This window comes from Hylaeus volcanicus, chromosome 4, assembly GCF_026283585.1.
Source record: "Hylaeus volcanicus isolate JK05 chromosome 4, UHH_iyHylVolc1.0_haploid, whole genome shotgun sequence".
In the NCBI taxonomy this organism is placed as follows: Eukaryota; Metazoa; Arthropoda; class Insecta; order Hymenoptera; family Colletidae; genus Hylaeus; species Hylaeus volcanicus.
This window is the reverse complement of record NC_071979.1, coordinates 10,133,931-10,152,970: the sequence shown is the minus strand read 5'-3', so window position 1 is coordinate 10,152,970 and position 19,040 is coordinate 10,133,931. Positions and strand designations below refer to the sequence as shown.

Below are 19,040 nucleotides of genomic sequence, written 5' to 3'. Positions count from 1 at the left end.
ACGAGTAGCGTGGCATTTAAAGCGGCGGTTAACAGTGGACAGGTGTTATCGTATTTACACGAAACACCGGTTCCGAGGTATCCTTAAGATAACGCGTTAAAACTAGAACTCGATAACAACACTCCGCCGCACGGAAATTAAATAGCCGCAGCGGAATCCAACTTTCTGACAGTAGCTGCCCGCTGCATTCGCGCAGTTCGCTAAAAATTTCGCGAGATTATTACCGGAGATAATTAGCCAAGTTCAGTTTTAACGGCAGACCGTTTCAGGAAGGAACGCGATTTGCACGAGGTCAAAATTGTTTTTATAATAACAGAAGATACGCGCGCTTGTTTACCTATTCATGGGAGCGCTCGCGATACACGGGGAGCGGGGGGTGGGGGGAAGGAGTGGAATGGAAGAAGTGTTCGCAGTTCTTGATCCCTCCCCTAGCCCTCGAAATTCTTTCTCCGCGGATAATCTGGCGGATGATCGCGGATAAAAACGGTCCTCGTCGGTTACGTCCGCCTCGCTGAGCCTCGCCGCGACTCGGAGTACCTGGCAGAGAGCTAGCCAGGCCGCGAGATGTCAAAAAGCGTTGAATAATTTCTGAATTCACCGAGACTGGATGGCTGGTCTGTGCATTCCCTGGTGTGCCGTACGCTCGAGTTGTCCGTGCGTACGTAAAAGTGTGCGTAGTCGTGCCTGGTCAAATGTATAATACAACCCGTAGGAGTAACTGGTAGCACCCCGACGACCACACGAGTTTGCCAGAAGGATTCCAAGATAACATTCGAATGAATAAGTTACCTCGATGGAATTAAGTTTAAATGTTTCATCGGTCGCCTCATCTCCCGGGTGCTACGGTGTAATTTATTTACAAAAGCCTGGCGTAGCGGCAACCGTAGCAAGGATCCCCAACACTCTTGGAATCTCTTCTTTATCTAACGGTAAGGATTCAAGAGTCCTTTCATTCGAGTCGCAATTGACCATTCGTTTTCGTAGCGTCCCAAATTGCTCTATTACTAGACAAATTTTTCTTGGTTCGTGTTTATTTGTTTCCTTACTTTCGAAAAAACGCTCCAAGCATCGAGATCCACTGGTGTCCGACCGAAGACATACCCCTTGGGTCATAAAACGACCGCGTCTCGACGATACGGTAGCCGACAACCAAGAAAAACGATTTAACTCGAGAACTTGATGCAAGAATCTTGGATCGGAAGCAGCTGGAAAAAGATGGTGACTAGCGAACGTAAGGATAAATAGACAAAAGTCGATTAATGCAAATGGCTCGACAACCGATTTAAATATCGAGTTTTTCCTGGAACGTTCCCCTTAGAGAAATGGAAATTTGCGGCGGATTGATAGTGCAAGTAAGGTAGGGGTGGAGGAATTACGTTGCTCAGTCCCCGTAGACGAAATAAAAATATCGGGAAATCATGTAATTTTAAGATATATAGGGTGCCTTGAAGCGTAACCTCGAATAGTGTATTATATGGCTTCCATTGCGTTACATTTATTTGAACCAGTTTTCATTGTTCGATTTAGATAATTCATGATTTCTTTGAACGAGGATTAAATAATGTCCGAGGTCGTTTCGAATGTAGTCAAAGGCAGGGCGCTCGGTTTATAATACGGTCCACCATTTCCTTTTCATGAAGATGACGTTGCCTTAGGGACTCCAAATATGAATCTTCAATGACATCGCGCGACTTGGAGCGAGAATTGAAGCTCGACTTGCGCTCGAATTTTTTAGACTCGCTCGACGAAAATATTTTACCGACGTCGACGTTTCTCTTGGAATACTTGTTACATTTCTTGGCGCTATTTTTTGGAAGTGTCTCCGCGTCTTCGAATATCGTTGGACAGAGAGAATCATCTTGCGTCTGCAATAACGTGAATTTCATTCGTGAAAATAATATCCTCGGTTATAAAAGAAAAATAAGCGAATGAAAAAGAGTGAGATATGAAATTTTTGTCCTGTTTGAAAATTCGGGACAGCTCTGCATCGAAGTCTAACGATCATTAACAACCCGGCAACGTTTGAAACAGTACAAAGCATTGGGATTGCCACGGTAGTTGACAGTATTTCAGAAAATATAGCAAGAATCCACTTGTCGGACAATCGTACAAAGGAATACCAAGAAAAGGATGATCGTCGAGCGCTGCGAAACGGTAAGAACTCTTGATTTACCTTTGAATCGGCATCCAAATCCTTCAAAGGAGGCAGAAAGCACTTCTGAGCCATGACGTGCTTCGACTGTGGATACAAAGAAGTCGATCGTTTAGAAGTCTTTTCGTAACGAATCCAAATAAAATACAAAAATTATATTCTCCATACTAAAAAATGATTTAAACACGTCATCGATTCAAATTTTAAAATATTAATAGAATTTTACTATTTTCACAGAATAGCACATAAAAAGTTAACTACGTATACATGATTGTATCGTAAGAAAACTGTAAAAAATACTATCGATGATGTGTACATTATTCTAACCCAAGAATGTTCGTTGGTACCACCCTTAGGTCGCAATACATCCTCCCTAGGGCTCTCGCGCTCCACTTGGGAGACGCTATTTTAAAGTCACGTAACTCATTGTCGGTTGCATCCTTTAAAAGTGCCACGTGACACGCTTCTCGAGCACGAGATTATTTCGAAATAGTTTACCCCTAAAATTTCGCTATACCGGAGTGCCGCGAAAGCAAGCCATTCCCGAATTCCTCTGCAAATTGTTTTGCGGTGACTGGTGTATTGACGCAATGCGATGGAACGAAGAAAGTTCCGGGCAAATATGCATAAAGGGCGTGACTCGTTGAAATTCAGGCCGCGATTATCGATACCGAGGTAGCAGACAGATGAGGACGCAAGCAGGGGCCACTCTCGGAAGGACGAAAGTAAGCAAAATCTAATTCCGGTGGCGGTAGGCGAGTCACGGGACCAAAGTCCCCCTTTCCAGAGATGTAACGTAGGTTTATCCACGTGTAGAGAATTCTGTGCCTTCTCTCACCCTCGTATTCTCGGTTCCTGTCTGTCCTTGTGGTAGTTGCGGCCTGCAGTCCTCGCTTTGTGCATATAATTGGATTTAGGTTCGGATACCGAGTCTCTACTTCGCCCAGCGGCATCCGTGCGCCGACCTTCGTCCTTTTCCTGCGTTCCACGCCGTTCGCGTCTTATGATTAGATCTAATCCGACCCAACGGTTAAGGACTAATTTTGCATACCGCGTAACTACAGACGACTACGTGATAAGACCAGTGTAATTAATAAAGTGTGAAACGCGTTCGCCACTCGTCTTAGCTTTCTGGACGCGTCGGGATTATTACGACGAAAATTTGATCACTCTTGCGGCGACACAGGACTACGACGCCGACGCCGACGCCGACGCCGACGTGTTTTCGCGATGGACACGTTCGTGGTACCGCGCAACGTCTCCATTCTCAAATTTCAGGGCAAATGTTTTGCCCACGCGCGAACCTAATTCGGACAAAAATCTTTCTTTAATTATTCAAGACACATAATATTCCGCCAATCTTGCCAAAGCTGCCCCAAAGCTGATATTGATTTTACAGCTTTTACGGAAGAGAATCTAATACGCGATCGTAAAGGGACTTGGTTAGCCATAAAATTTTATTATTTGCTATCAAAAGTAATGATAATACCCGTACAGCCAGTAAAATATTCTAATAACCAAGCCAGTAATTAAATTAAAAAATAGAAGAGCACTATTCGAATGGATTAAAGATTACAGCGAGATTCTGCGATGTTGAGAATGCTGTAAGGATCGAAAGAGCAAAACATGCGACGGAGGGGGAAGATACAACCAGCAGCGAATGAGAAAAAGATGATGCGCGGCATTGTTAACGCAGAAAGGCTACGTATATAATTAATTTCATTTATAAATCTTCCAGAGGATCGTTACCGAAGCTCGACTTTCGCGCAGTGAACGAGTAAAACGAACCTCTTTTCGTCGCGATGCATCTCCGCATCCTCTAATTGGCAATTAAGCATCGACTGTAACGCGAACCGAATGCCGAACGACGTTAATTCGTCATCCTGCCACTTTTCAACCGTCATTTTTTTCAGTGACACAAGATCGTCTTTCTTTATTTCGATATGTGAAACACATTTTTGATAGAATGATCTGCCATCTCTAAACGATTTTCCGCTCGCAGAAACTCCATTCTTTAAAAATACAAACTTCATTTGCACTCGTAATGAACGGCTCGTATCCACGTTTGAATGATTTCACGTTGCGTACTAGGAGAGAACTTTCGGCGTGCAATCCGAAGGATTCGTGTCGAGTTATGCAAAGTTGTTACGAATTGAAATTGCATTCCGTACCTGCGTTGAAATTTTCGCGCTTCGGCATTCTGGTAATGTTTTCATGCACGCAATTGATTGAAAGTTTTCAAATGCTTGCGAAAGTTTTGAGTGCGCCGATAATGCATGTTCAATTGACGAATTACTCGTTGCTATCTTATAGCTTTCATTCCTATTGATTTTTCAAAGCCAAATAAAAGACAAAATTTCGATGAACGTTAATTCGTAAACTCTCTGTTTGCCGTCAATGGCCACTGAAAGTTGTGGAAATACGAGGACAATTTTGTTGGCCTGTCGAGTTTATATTTTCAACCATTCTGTTTTAAAATAATATTCTCATTGTTTTTCTCGCCGATCCAGACATATTTTCGCAACGAATCGTGGCTGTCGCACGACAAAGTCCAAACAACTGTATTGGATAAAACTATCGATAATATGGAACACTCCGTAGAATCACTCTGTACATCTTTAAATCGAAAAGTTGTTCCGCGCCGTCGGTTCAACAACCAGCGAACTTTTATTTCCCCATTTCCGGCCAAATTTTTTGCCGTTACCTATCCCAGGCAAAACATACAAAGCCTTTTTTCGTACGTCGTCTCGTTCGTTAAAAACATCGTACTGTTTTCCGTACAGATCGCGCTCTCCTCGATCAGGTCAGCACGTTTTGCCGAGAGGCGCGCATACATCAAAATCGTGGGTGTGTCACGTACCTTGAGCTCCTGCGTTTGTAGCAGTGTCCTCTGGCGATTATACTCGCTAACCGAGTTCCCGTATGACCTTCGCCGCATCAGCCACTCTCTCTGCAACAACAAACAATCCCTGAAGCTGCCATCGGTTCGATGAAACTTCCGCAGACTAAACATGCCCCCGGGCTTCGAGCGACCACCTCATCGCTTTATTTACTTTTTACGAAAGCCTTGCGACGGTCTATCTCTGGAAGCTTCCTCTGACACAGCCACCCAAACAAATCCACAGTTTTGTTAGAGAAAGTAGCACTTTTATCGAGGAATAGTTTAATATTTAAACCTTTCCATGTTTATCATCCATCGAATATCAGTTTTAAGAATGTCTCATGAAACTAAAATAGTTTGAGAATAGCAGGGACAGTAGCATACTTACACCCGGTGGACCTCATTTCTCTACCATCGACGAGTATTCAGCTCTGGTTCGCCCCGTTAAAACTGTAGTAAGATCGATCGATCGAGCTACACCGAAAATCGTGGAGTGCCGACTCTCCTCCCGGCCGAATCCGGCGCAAAGTAGATTATGCAAATGCTCTTCGAAAGAGGACGACGCAAAGGGAACGAGAGAAAAGGTTGAGTGGATGGAAAGGAATGGGGGAGTGGGGTAACCGAGAGATAGAAAGGAAGAACAAAAGAACGGGGGAGGAGCGGGAAAATCGTATCTGGCGAAAGGGTCAGAGGCTCGAGGCATCGGGCAAGACTATCCTTAAAAGTTAAATGAGCCAACGAACGACGCGTAGTAGGATAGTTTGCATCAAGAAGGTGATCAAAATTATTTCCATTCTTTAATCAAATTTCTTTCGCATAAAAACATTCGATAAACTACCGTAACACTTTATCCGTAGTCCACCTGTTCGTCTAGATTACGCGACAAAATTTTTGGCCAGCTTTTCGACCCAAATACCCCACCAATGTCACATCGGACGACTCAACAAACTTCGTTTAGCTTCTCCGTCTTTCCCTTGTGTCTCCTTCTTTTTGTTATTTTCGTTTCCCTGTACACGCATTGTATCGTTTCGTCCACAAAACCGCACCGTTAATGCACGTCCATATAGTTAACATCACAGCGAGTTAAACCGCGGGCAATATTAATACAACCTCTCAGGAGTCAGTATAATTATGGGCATTATGCGTTGCCTTCGCTGTCCTCTCGTATTCACCCTCACCCGACCTCGCTTGGTGTTTCATTTAAACTGTCCTCGACGGCGCGTCCACTGGGAACAAATTTATTCCCGTATATCGGTGCGCTTATCTCCGCTCGTACCAAGTTACTCGGTAATCCTGGATAATAGCGGGAGAATGTACGACAAATGTGGAACTGTAAGAAACGGACTTGGATAAAGTCCGCATTTTTCTTTCAGTTACAGTTGCGCCGCGAAACTTCTTTTTGTATCATGAACGTGTACGTGTACGTTGCCTAACGCTCGCGTAGTCTCGTGAAACGTGACCATTGGTTAGCTTGGAACGTTTACCGTAATTACAGGTCCCGATGGATCCTGCATTTTTCGTGACTATTCATTCATTTATTTCGACGAATAGAAATGATTGCAAGGAAGTTACAAATGTTACTGTGACGTTTCAAAATAGTGGTACAACTATGTGTAGCGACGGTTACAAGAGATGTCAGAAAACGCAAAAATTCAAAAAGATTCGAATGTCTAGGAAACTCGGGAGATTGTCACGCGGTTCGAGTAGAGCGCAAGGTAAGGGATCCAACGCTTCCGCCTCTCGTTTAAAGAGAGAGGGTGTCCAAAGGAGGAAGGAGCTCGATGGAGAGCCGAACTGTTGGACGTGAAATTTTAATTTCCAATCCGCTAAAATCGTTTCCGTGATAACGGTCCGCGATCAAGCCGATGGAATTCCATTTCCCTTGGAAGCCAAGCAGGAATGCGGATACGTGTCCACGGGATGGTGCGCGGAAGTCCACGAGAAACCGTTCCCTCCGCCTTCGAGTTCCGGTCCGCGGTGCTGGGGATCTGAAAAATTTACAGGCCGCCCCGCCAGGTCTAGAGTATTTAGCTCAAAGGCTTCTGGAATTTACTGTGTCTCCGAGAATGACGGCGACAACTATTTTCTCGTCGTGCGCCTGGCGTCGCGGGACTGCCGGAACTACAACGGCACGCTACCTAGAATGCTGTCTAGGAAGAAAGGTATTTCAACCGACTTTCCGAAAACAATTCGCCGCTGTCGCGACGCCATCGAGCTTCTTGATGGATATTCGAGTGGTGCGCGTTCCGTCTGTCGAAGATATTCCATCGAATCGACTTTACGATACAATCTGGCCCGTTTTACGTTTCTCGACACTATCAAGCTTCGAGTCTCCAAAGGAGCAGGTAACTTCTGTTTTACGAAACGGTTGTATAAGCAATACTTGATGATTAATATTTGCTTTCCTTTAACGCCTTTCCATATCTTTTCATTAACGTGTCATCAACGTTCTCATTAAAATTCATCGATAAACCATCTTCGATTCTCCAAAGAATAACTCTAAAACTTTAGTCTCGATTAAGTATTCGGAATTTGAATATTCGTGTCTTTTTGTGTTTTAAAGCAAACGTTTCGTTTACTTCCTGCCTCGCTATGTATCACTCAAAGAACGTGAATTCCATATTTGACGGAATAAGTTTCTCCTAAGGCTTGCACCGAAAGCTCGCTTGTAGAGCCAGCCAAAATTCGATTGATCTTACTGCTTTCCCTTGTAGACTATACTTCAATATTTACAAAATACTTGAGCACTTAGGTTTGCGGGCTTCGCGGTCTTAAAGGCACTCGGGTAACTTGACGGTTTACTTGTCATCGACCTCGACCGCCGCTACCAAAGAGTAGTTTCCTACTTTCGAAAGGTAAATCTGACCAAAAATGGCCAAATTTTATTGCGAGCATAAAAGTGCACCTTCCAATTAACCATTGTCTCGTATTCCAACGATTCCAATGGCGGATCGAGCATTTTCCACGCTCGAATTTATCGTACGAATTTCCTAGAGCTTTTACGGAGAAAGTATTATGTAGCGAATGATAAGGTAGCTGCGAGGAAACGGCCGCATGTTTATTAGATTGAAGTTAGGAGGACGGGCGACAAGCTAACTCGCTTTACGTCTTCCATGAAATTGTAAACTGCGATGGGTCGACGGAACCGAAGTTTCTTCTACTTCGCTTTCTCAACTCCGGCAGGTTAACTTCCGGTGGGACAAGGAAACAAGATTGCGAGATGTCTCTGTTCGAACTTCTGGTAACTCGACTTTGGCCCGAATAGTCGCGCTCGCCCGAGAATCGTCAAAAATGCAATTCGTGTTTTATGAATACGAGAGCACGTGACGGAAAACGTTTCTAGAAAACGGGCTGCTGCGTGCAACTATTAAAAAATCGACAGTTCATTGAGACTGTTATTTTTGGATCTTTTCAATCTCTGATCGGCACTCCGTTCCGCGAAGGTTTAACACTTCGCATTACTCGTAAAAAAAAAAGTGTCTAACAGAATTATCGTGAAAAACTGTAAAGAAATTTCTCGCCTTTCGCCGACATCGCGATCTCCTTACTCGCTACCAGCCTGCCCTATCTCCGAATCTCAATCACGCGAAAGTGGAAATACCAGGTACGTTAAGTACCGCGATACAGCGATCAAACGATACCGAGGAAAAAGGAGGAAACGTTACAAAAACCAACCTTCGCTTGCATCTCAACTTTATCGGGCCCGAGAGATCGATCGAGTTTCGGTATCGGCAAACTCCTGTAGTCCTCGATGGTGTACGGTCTGTAGCCAGAACTCTTCGATTTATCGTCACTCGCGTTCCGTCTAACTCTGTCCAGGCAACCGGAGTTATTTGTACCTTCTGGCACGTGTTGATGCACCGTTTCGGAGGATCCTGCGGTGGTTCCCCCCTCGATTATACGACGATAAAAACTGAGTTCGCTGCGATCGTCCCTGGGGGTACCAGGTGAACGTGTATCGTCGTCGGTAAGTTGCTCTTGTTGGCTGTCCCCGAAAATCGACAAGGTGGAACCCTCGGGAGATCGGACGTTGCAACGTGGTCCGTCTGTAAGCAACGTAATGTTTCAAAAGATGTGTTCGGTCCATGGCAGTATTCGAGTGCGTACGAATCGCTTTGAAATTTGTTTCGAAGAAACTTTACGCCTACAGGTGTGGTCGTTGAGAAACGAGACGTACGCAGGGCTAACTGACGTAACAATCTTGAATCATAGCTGATAATACCATGTTTTGTAGAAACCTCCAACTCAACTTCACCCTACCACGATTCTCTGCCCTCGTAAACACGTAAACAGATTTATTGCCCGCGTGACTACATTCGTCTCCCTCCAGGATACAAACATAAGGACAGAATCACATTTATAACCGTGATTTATACGCACATCAGACTTTGAAACAGTTTGAAGATCGTTGATAAAAGTCTGACGAATTCCTCGAGGACTTGAGGCCAGTCGAAGCTCCGAAATCCCTTCGATATCAAACCCTGTCGAACCCAACCCGCCCATAAGCAATCTCCAGGCACTTGTATTACCCGGGGGTGGCGTCTAGGGTTTTAAAAATAACCTTTCTTCCGAAAGAAATCCTTCTTCCGTTTCGAATTACAGAGAGATCCAACGCGTCCAAATAACAATAAAGCAGGACGCCTCCATGGCGGCGACAAACACGCGGAAAGGGAAGAAACAAACAAGAAGGGACGCCCTATGAAGACTGGCGTACGTTTTAATCCCTCTTGCAGGTATATATATCACTGGCGTGGAAACGACATCTAATCACGACCAAAGTAAACGTCCTCGGAGAAAATTGCATCGTTTCGGTGCCGTTTCAAGCGTCTCCGCGTAAACGCGCTTCCAGCCTCTCCCCTACAACCCTCCCACGTCGACCCCCAAGTTTTGCGTCGGTCACGAACCAAGAAGGAGGAACGTCATCTCGTTTCGGACTAACTGAATCTCTGACGATAAAGCTCCAAATAGGAACGCGGCTTCCTCGCCTGCTGAATCCTCGGGGTAAGCACGTTGCCAAGCTTTTTGTCTGACTTTATAGACATCGGGTTCTCTTTGGGACAGCAACTTCGTTTCGTCGGAAACATCCGCGTCGAACGTTTGGGACATCCCGAGGCCAACCTCTTGTTCAAGCTTCCTTCTTCCCGCTTTAAACTGTTCAGGTTCTGAAAGATAGGAATAGACTTTCCTTCTGAATACAAATTTTGTGTCGCGGAGACTTGGCAAAGACATTAAACACGTGAGTGATGTTGCAGAGTCAGATGGACCCTTGGTATTATTTTTCAAAACCGTGGAGCATTTTTAAGACCCGAGTCTCATCTTGCAGCGTTTCTTGGCCCACTGTCTTACATTTCTCTTAAGGCGATCCGTGACATCCCGTTTACTGTTCCACGAGGAAGCCGGCCGCCATCGCTTGGACACGTCTCCGAATCCTTCGTTCGCAATTATCGCATTTCTGCTGTCTGCTGTCCTCGTGTCTTTGTCGGTACCAGTGCAGCGCCCGGTTTCATTAGATCTGGCATCTGAAACGTTTCCAGAAAAAAAAAAAAGGTAAAGAAAGTCAGATCCTCTTCGGCAGGATCCAGAGTTTCCCCCGTTTTGTCGTCAAAGCATTCGCAGAAAGATTTAAACGTAATTGACGTATGATCTAATATCCATAAATTGAAGTACTTTGAATCTCACGCCTACCTTGCCTCCGAATTAATACTGCATGGGTTGGTTTTGATTGAATCGATACATTGTCACACAAATCTGTCGATATCTTAATCGACGCCAAATTAAAATCGTCGTTATCTCCGCGAAGAGAGTCCTGATACCTCGGAGATACTTTGTTCGTGTCCTCCAATGAATCCGTCGAATAAACTGACATTTTTGCGATAATTCAAATTTATGTCGTAGAAAAAGCAGTAGCAATTACTTATATCGCGTCACGGTTTAGGGCAGCTTGTGTGATTTGTGACAAGTAGGCAAGTGAAAATGTTTATTTTCGATACATTTGTTGTTGAGATAACTTCAAATATATATAGAGAATGATACAGAATGATTATTGTACCCGTGAGTATAATATCGCTCAGAAAGATACACGTATGCAGGTCTCTTTATAATACATGGGCGGCTATTTCCCGGCATACGACCGCAAAGGTTACCGATTTTAGAACGAGTGGCGTCATCGGTGACGAACGTCCAAGTTTGTCGTGAAAATAATTCCCGCTATTCCCGCTAGATGGGGATAACGATACGTTTCAATAAATTATTTTTTATTTTTCATAAATACATAATTAATGAGATTCTGTGCTTCATAACGCTGGAATATATTATACTAATATCAAATTTATTATTTTTATGAATAATTATTTAGTGTAGGAATAATTATCGACTCCTAAGTTAATTGTGCCACCTAGCGGTAACGGTCGGAACTATTTTCACTATAAACTTGGGCACTCTGCCACCGATGGCGCCACAGATACATTTTAATCAATTATTTTTGTATTTTTTATGAACGCATAATTATTACGATTCTTTGCTTCATAACACTGCAATATATTATTCTCATGTCAAATTTATCATTTTTATGAATAGTTATTTAATGCAGCAATAATTATCGACCTCTTTAGTTAATTCCGCCATCTAGTAGATACTCTGGGAACTATTTTCATTACAAGCTTGGGCGTTTCGTTACCGATGGCGCCACTAGTATTAAAACTATTACCAATTGCAGACGAGAGTCGGGAAATAGCCGCCCGTGTATTTCACCCTATCCTAACCACGTGAAACGAAGATTGAAAGTCTTTTTTATTACAATTCATAATTATTTATAAAGAGAATGGGTAAAAATATAAAAAAAAATGCTTCTAATACGAAAAATAGTGGTAGTAACGTTCTCAAGGTAAAGTACAATACTTTCACACATATTGTCATTCATGTTTACGTACTCAATTATGAGATGTTTACAAATGGATATATGTATTTACGACGTATTTTATAGGCAAACCTAATATATTTATTTTAGAGAAAAAAACAAGGAGAGGTTAAAAAACACAAATATAAATCTACTATCGGTGAAAGTAAAAGTTTAATTTCCAATGACAAATTCAAGAAAAATACACAAAAGCTTCAAAATAAATTTAAACAAGTACATAAGAATGGAAAAAATCATACATCTAGCGGTTTAGTTGATTCTGATATTATAAATGTTGTAAAATTAGAAAATAAGACTCAGATTAAAAAACCAAAGTTTCATAATAAAAGTAGGATTATACAACAATCTAATCAAACTAAAAAATATAAACAAAAGAAACATCATGTTGATCAAATTCTTGATCAGTCTAACAGAAAGGATGACAATAATAGGCAATCCAATAAAAAGATAACCAAACAACAAACGTTTAATGTTAACAAAGATCAAAATTTTAAACGTACAAAATATAAAAAGAAAAAGCAGTTGAAAGCAGAATGTGGAACAGTAAAAGTGAATAAAGTCTTACAGAAAAAAGTAAAACACAAGGAAGAGGAGCAACCCCATGACATTCCTCAAGAAAAGAGCACTAATGCTAGAATGGTTAAAAACCATAATAATTTAAATATAAAACGGTTAGAAGAAATGCTTGCTGTAAAACAGAGAGAAGTAAAAATAGAAAAAAAAAATGAAAAACCATTATCATTAAGAGAAAGAATGATGACTAAATTAAAGGCATCTAGATTTAGGTATTTAAATGAAACCCTTTACAATGGTGAAAGTTCTGAATCTAAAAAATACTTTAAAGATGATCCAGATGCATTTAGGGCATATCATGAAGGTTACAAACAACAAGTTGAACAATGGCCCTTGAATCCTCTTGACATTATAATATCATCCATTAAAAAAATGTTAGTATACAGTATTCTATGGTATCATTTTATTTTTAATCATAAATATTTAATATAAATTGCTTATATACTACTTATTTTATATGATAGGCCAAAAGAATACGTTATTGCTGACTTTGGATGTGGAGAAGCCACACTTGCTGCTTCTATTCCACATAAAGTGCACTCCTTTGACTTTGTTTCTTTGAATGAAAATGTAACTGCTTGCGATGTTGCACATACTCCTTTATTAACAAGTGAAGTACATGTTGTTGTGTTTTGTTTATCTCTTATGGGAACTAATCTTAAAGATTACATTGTAGAAGCAAATAGGGTTCTTAAGAAAGAGTAAGTATACGCAGCTAACATTAAGTTTAAGTGTTAATATAATTATTAAAATCAAAATTTATCTATGAAATATGTTTTCAGTGGTATTTTAAAAATAGCTGAAGTTGAAAGTCGATTTGAACATGTAGAAGACTTTATAAAAGTATTAAGTAATTATGGTTTCAAAAATACCTGGAAAGATTTGTCCCATAATCTATTCTACTTTTTAGATTTCAAAAAGGAGAAAGATATAGGTGGCAAAAAAAGTAAGTTCCCTCCTCTTACCTTAAAACCATGTCTATATAAAAAAAGATAAAAATGTATTTAAGTATTATTCTATTAAAATTATTATTTTGTTATCTACATTTTATTTAAAGAAATAACTATATTTATAAAGGAATATAAAATACTGTTCCATAATGTTTTGATATTCACATTTTCTTAAAATGACATCAAATACAGTTTGGATGGTTAATGTATGTGCCTGCTTAAACAATGTGCTATTCTTGAAACACATTGGTCTGTTTGGCACAAGTTACAATAAATACATAATGATAGAAAATAAATTTTATTTTATTTACTAAACAAATAGGTTTTTGTGACATTCTTAGAGAACGATATTAAACAGTTTATTTTTATAAATCTTTAAGTATATATACACAATTAGAAGATATTTCATTAACATTATCATATTATACAAAACTTTATCAAAATTTTAATTAACATATTACAAAATCAAAGAACTTAATCCTCTTAAAGTATCTATGCCATCTAGAACGTCTTCTGCCTCATCTTTTAGATTTTCTACTTTTTCCACTATTAACAGCTGTAAAATATGTCAAAAATAAAGCTAAAAATAGTAACATAATGAGTAAAAATATTATTGCAAACAACATAAAATATAATTACTGTAGCAACTTCAATCATTTTTGTCGCAGTTTTTGCATTTAAATACGGAATGCTTTTTTGTAAATCCATTGGCCTCGCTTTTGCTATACACTGCACTGTTTTATAACCTGCATTGTACAATTGACGCGCTCTGCCCTAATAAATGAAACATTACAATCTATGTTTATATCTATGTTTATAAATCTTTTTATTCTATCTAATAACACAATAAAATAAATTTCTTACAATTTTCACTAATGGCAACTCCATCAATGCCTCTAACTCCAAAGGACAACAATAGGATAATCTTTTACTGAATGTATTTAACAAATCTCTGAACGCCCAAAATTCATCTAACTCCTACAGTGATTATGGGATTTTTAAAAGTATTTGGTAACAAAAATAATGCGTTTATTAACTAACCTGGCAAAATCGAACCACAGAAAATGCAAAGGATGATACAGACGACAAAAGATTTTGTATAACACCTCTGTTTACTTGGAACTTGTCTGCAATTGTGTAAACTGCATGATGTGCCCATAGTTCATACAATATTAATGTTACGTAAAATCTTTGAATTACTCTTGATTCTACGTTCTGTTACATATAGAAAAATTCAGATATCAAAATTAATTTAATATAAATGAACATACATTTATACTAACCTTAGGTGTTAAACCATCACGTAATTTTCCAACAGTTATTTCATTGATCCCAAGAAGTCTTGCTGTTTTCATCTGTGCTTCGGATAAATTAATCACCTAAAAATGTTGCATAAATATTAAATAAATATTGATAACAAAAATGAATCCTAATTAAAGCTGTAATAGAAAGTTACCACATCGTAATAGACTGATCCAACTGGTTTTATTTGAGATATTATACCGTATGGAGTAACAATATATAACAGATGTAAATAATCAAGAAGAATCAAATGTTCCTGTGCTTTTTTTAAATCCTGATATAACGTATGTGCGCATTGTATATCAATGTTACCTACACCATGAAAATAAATTTAAATTAATGAAACTTAAAAACATTTCCTGTTAATTGTTTTATAAAAATAATTAATTGTACCTTTCATAGCCGCACGTCCCAAATTACACAGTTCTAATTCAGTTTCTTTCGTAAGTGCTATCTTCTTTTTCCCTTTTATTTGTGTACCTTTATCATTGAAACATACATTTTGCGACGGAATAGCAACAGTTACATTTGGTTCAAACTCATTGATCTTCTTTTCTTTTTTCTTTACTTTCATTACACCACTTTTTAAAAATTCAGTTATTGCTTTGTCTGTGATTTGTTTAATATTTACATCTAGACGTTTCTGCTGAATATGAAGTAATGTCCTTCTTGTTATTTTATGTAATTCCGATCTATTTGTTGCTATAGAGAATAATGTAGCACTCAAAATTAAGTTATTTATGCCTCTGTCTTTGTCCATGTGTAATGTACTTAAACAATCATCCATTTTGGATGTTAAAATTTGTTTTACCTATATTAATAAATATTAGTATACAAAAATTGTATTTTCTACATATGTAATATATTCTAACAAAATGGCGCCTTACCTTCGGTAGTTCATTACTTTTACATATAAGTATGCTTTCTCCAATACTTCCCATACCAGCACGACCAGCTCGTCCTACCATTTGTTTATATTTATTCAAACTCAAAAACTGGTTACCCACATATGGACTTCGTAATATGACCTGTTAACATTTGTAAATCAAAGTCAAACACTTTAAGCAGTTTATGCATGTAATAAGTAGAGTACCCTTCTGGCTGGTAAGTTTACTCCAGCTGCTAATGTTGATGTACAACATATTACGCAAAGAGTTCCTGCTTTAAAAGCATCTTCCAATAGTTGTCTTTCTTCAGATGTAAGACCAGAATGATGGTAAGCTACGCCAAATTTTATAGTTTTACGTAAAATAGGGCAAAGACCTTCTTCTGTTTCAAGTGCATTCAATAACTTTTGTTTTTCATCTTTTTTATAATTCTCCAATGATCTAAAAATGTTCACGTAACATAATTAACTGCAAAACGTACGACTACTCCAACATACTTAATTTACGGAAAAAATAATATCTCACGTGAACAAAACTTTAGTTAACAACAAAGCAACATTTTCACAATTTTTGCGACTCGAACAGAATATAAGACACGAGTCTCCTGGAACTACATCCATTACTAAACCTCCGATTCTGTCTGGGTCTATGATTGCTGCATCATTTGAATACTAATTAAACATTCAAGGGACCAAAAAAAAAAAAGCTTTCGATTATAATTATAAAATTGAATAAAATAAAATAACTTAAACTTACACGATAATTAATTTTCTTCAAATCCGTCAATAAATCTTCTGTTTTCAAATCAAGCAACCAAATATTATCATCGCATTTAACATACTCTTTAACTTCAATAGGTCGAAAATTTCCAGTATATAAATCCGCATTTAAAAATTCTGATATTTCGTCTAAATTGCCTATTGTTGCACTCATTCCAACTATGTGAACATTATCTGGAATAGGAATTAATAATTTGTACAAAAATTATATACCGACAAATTCTATATTTTCCTTACCATTAACATACAATGCTTTTGTTAAAAGACCTTCTAATGTAGCACCTCTTCCTCCAGCTTCACCCAGGAGATGTAGTTCATCCACAACTATAATACCAATCTAAAATAGTAATCCATTATTATTGTTGTTTTTATTGAATATATTTTGACTTACTTCGTTAAAACGATTTTCTTCTATTAAACTGTTTATTAAACCTAATGCTTTCTCTATAGTACACATATATATACTGTTTTTTTTTCTATGCTTTCTTGGTGGGTAAGTTCCTTTTAACGCAGCATACTCCTCAATTAGAAAACCTAATTCTAATGCAAATGGTGCCATTGATTGAACCTATGTAGTATATAGAATGAAACATGTTTTAGAAATTATTTATTATAACATTTGTAAAATTTTTCATTCCATCAATCAATATTAGTACATACTTTTTCTTGAACTATAGCAATAAATGGTAGTATAAACATTGCGTTTTTTTTATTACATATAAGTTCTTTTAACATTAATATTTCTGCAACTAATGTTTTACCTCCACTTGTTGGAAGAGCATAAATTAAATTCCTCCTATTTTTTACTGCATCTAGATTTAAGCACTCGTCCTGCCATTCTAAAACGAATAATTATTGTTAATGAGCATTTCTTATTAGCATTGACAATTGAAATGCTTACCATAAAGTTTTTCAATACCCCTAATTCGTAAGAAAATGTTCTTTACTCTATCTGGTAATCCATAGAATGTACAATGTTTTGTTGAAGCTATGGAATGAGTTTTTGTATATAATTCACTTGCTTTCTTGTCCTCTGAACGATATATTTTATTTGGAATGTCATTGTTGTAATCAACTACACTTCTTTTTAATGAATTCACATTCTGTTGTTTATTTCTTGATAAATGCATTGAATCTAAGCATTGCATGAGGCCTGTTTCTTTTGTGCACATTTCAAATTGTGAAGGAACAAATTGTGTAAATGCTTCATTCAAGAATGTCTCATTCTGCCAAACATTATTCTTTTCGTTCTGTACATTGCAAGTCGTATGTACAGCATCTTTCTCCTCAATTTTTGTTTGTAAATCTCCTTTGCTGTTAACAGTAGGTGGTGATTTTTCACATTTTTTATCTACTTCAAACATATCTAGCATACTCCATTCATGAGTGAAATTATTTAGAGATTTTTCATGTATAATTGAACTAACAAAAGATGATTTATTATTTCCATTGTCCTTTTCAATACTGTTTAGTATTGTATCATCCATACAAAGAATTGAATCAATAGCTTGCAATGATTTTGAAAAACTTTCATTTTCACTCTTAGAACTTTTATTTTTGTTTATTTCTTTATACATGATTATTATTATAAACTAGTTGGTATTCATTATAATTACAAAATTATCGATGTAATTAACGATTACAAAAATTGCATACATTTATTCATCATATTTATATCTGGCTGGAGCAGGCTAGAATAAACACGATTGACAGAAGTAAAATTAAACAACTAGGGCTATATATAAACACAGAATCAAATCAGCTGACTCCAGTCAGTAGTATTGTACAACACGCAATAAGTTTTACTTGAACATACAGAATAAAATAACGAAAATGAGTATTTTTCTAAAATCTTTCGTGTCCGTAGTAAGTGCAAATATGTAGCATATCAAACAACAATTACGCTACTTTTTTTTGGTTATGTCTTTAAGATCGTAACAATACATAATTTAAGGTTAAACCGGTACACTTGGTAAGAAGTGTTTCAACAACTTGTGCAAGATGTAAAGATGAATTAGATGATATTATTCATCCTTTAAGTCACGAACCGAGCATACCACTGTATGTTGAACGTAATGACGAAAATATAGATGTTAAACGAGCAAGGTAATAACAAATTAACAGGATTAACATAAAATTATAATTTCATAACACATTACTTATTTTCCTTCAGGCTGGTCTACCAATCTCGTAAACGTGGTATGTTAGAAAATGGTCTTCTTTTAAGTACATTTGCTAAGAAATATTTATCTAAATTTAATGATAAACAATTACAATTATACGACCGTCTCATCAATTTACCATCAAACGACTGGGACATATTTTACTGGGCTACAGGTACAAAGCCTACTCCAGCTGAATTTGATAATGAAGTTATGGACTTATTAAAAAAACATATAAAAAATGAAGATCGTCAAGCAAGGATAATGCAACCAGCATTGTAAATATTATAGTATTCAAAAATAAAATTATATCAGTATAGCAAAATATTATTTATTTGTTTAAATAGTGAATATTTCTTTTAAGAGTATACATATAGATGCATTATTTATTGTGAATGTGACCTGAGTAGAAATATAAATATTTCAATCAATAAGAAA

At 38.0% G+C, this 19,040-nt stretch overlaps 4 protein-coding genes across 4 annotated transcripts; 2 read left to right on the top strand and 2 right to left on the bottom strand.

Moving 5' to 3' along the window:
- Nucleotides 1–1,439: 1,439 nt before the first annotated feature.
- Nucleotides 1,440–10,899, bottom strand: LOC128875167 (uncharacterized). The gene is made up of 6 exons (XM_054120541.1): nucleotides 10,719–10,899; nucleotides 9,973–10,248; nucleotides 8,709–9,079; nucleotides 5,013–5,102; nucleotides 2,174–2,239; nucleotides 1,440–1,865 (listed from the first exon to the last, which is right to left on the bottom strand). The coding sequence occupies exons 1-6, from the start codon at nucleotides 10,897–10,899 to the stop codon at nucleotides 1,587–1,589; spliced, it is 1,263 nt and encodes a 420-aa protein (XP_053976516.1). The 3' UTR covers nucleotides 1,440–1,586.
- An 846-nt stretch (nucleotides 10,900–11,745) lies between these two features.
- On the top strand, nucleotides 11,746–13,768 carry LOC128876021 (uncharacterized). The gene is made up of 4 exons (XM_054122101.1): nucleotides 11,746–11,916; nucleotides 12,040–12,896; nucleotides 12,987–13,223; nucleotides 13,305–13,768. Exons 1-4 carry the CDS (start codon nucleotides 11,854–11,856, stop codon nucleotides 13,516–13,518), a joined length of 1,371 nt encoding a protein of 456 aa, XP_053978076.1. The 5' UTR covers nucleotides 11,746–11,853; the 3' UTR covers nucleotides 13,519–13,768.
- Nucleotides 13,755–18,017, bottom strand: LOC128876020 (helicase POLQ-like). The gene is made up of 15 exons (XM_054122100.1): nucleotides 17,342–18,017; nucleotides 17,101–17,279; nucleotides 16,832–17,008; nucleotides 16,678–16,777; nucleotides 16,418–16,614; nucleotides 16,187–16,332; nucleotides 15,868–16,102; nucleotides 15,662–15,802; nucleotides 15,168–15,585; nucleotides 14,929–15,086; nucleotides 14,756–14,851; nucleotides 14,514–14,687; nucleotides 14,337–14,450; nucleotides 14,112–14,246; nucleotides 13,755–14,028 (listed from the first exon to the last, which is right to left on the bottom strand). The coding sequence occupies exons 1-15, from the start codon at nucleotides 18,015–18,017 to the stop codon at nucleotides 13,930–13,932; spliced, it is 3,045 nt and encodes a 1,014-aa protein (XP_053978075.1). The 3' UTR covers nucleotides 13,755–13,929.
- Nucleotides 18,018–18,135: 118 nt separating this feature from the next.
- LOC128876025 (succinate dehydrogenase assembly factor 2, mitochondrial-like) lies at nucleotides 18,136–19,040 on the top strand. The gene is made up of 3 exons (XM_054122111.1): nucleotides 18,136–18,306; nucleotides 18,395–18,546; nucleotides 18,614–19,040. The coding sequence occupies exons 1-3, from the start codon at nucleotides 18,274–18,276 to the stop codon at nucleotides 18,882–18,884; spliced, it is 456 nt and encodes a 151-aa protein (XP_053978086.1). The 5' UTR covers nucleotides 18,136–18,273; the 3' UTR covers nucleotides 18,885–19,040.

Coding starts and splice junctions, on each gene's coding strand:
- LOC128876025 (XM_054122111.1), top strand. CDS start 18,274: ATGAGTATTTTTCTAAAATCTTTCGTGTCCGTA. Junction 18,307..18,394: donor TAAAATCTTTCGTGTCCGTA/GTAAGTGCAAAT, acceptor ACATAATTTAAG/GTTAAACCGGTACACTTGGT. Junction 18,547..18,613: donor ATAGATGTTAAACGAGCAAG/GTAATAACAAAT, acceptor ATTTTCCTTCAG/GCTGGTCTACCAATCTCGTA.
- LOC128876020 (XM_054122100.1), bottom strand. CDS start 18,017: ATGTATAAAGAAATAAACAAAAATAAAAGTTCTAAGAGTGAAAATGAA. Junction 16,333..16,417: donor TGAAGAAAATTAATTATCGT/GTAAGTTTAAGT, acceptor ATGTTTAATTAG/TATTCAAATGATGCAGCAAT. Junction 16,103..16,186: donor TTAACTAAAGTTTTGTTCAC/GTGAGATATTAT, acceptor GAACATTTTTAG/ATCATTGGAGAATTATAAAA.
- LOC128876021 (XM_054122101.1), top strand. CDS start 11,854: ATGGGTAAAAATATAAAAAAAAATGCTTCTAATACGAAAAATAGTGGT. Junction 12,897..12,986: donor ATATCATCCATTAAAAAAAT/GTTAGTATACAG, acceptor TTTATATGATAG/GCCAAAAGAATACGTTATTG. Junction 13,224..13,304: donor AATAGGGTTCTTAAGAAAGA/GTAAGTATACGC, acceptor ATATGTTTTCAG/TGGTATTTTAAAAATAGCTG.
- LOC128875167 (XM_054120541.1), bottom strand. CDS start 10,899: ATGTCAGTTTATTCGACGGATTCATTGGAGGACACGAACAAAGTATCT. Junction 9,080..9,972: donor GCTTTATCGTCAGAGATTCA/GTTAGTCCGAAA, acceptor CGTTGCTTACAG/ACGGACCACGTTGCAACGTC. Junction 5,103..8,708: donor AAGTTGAGATGCAAGCGAAG/GTTGGTTTTTGT, acceptor TTGTTGTTGCAG/AGAGAGTGGCTGATGCGGCG.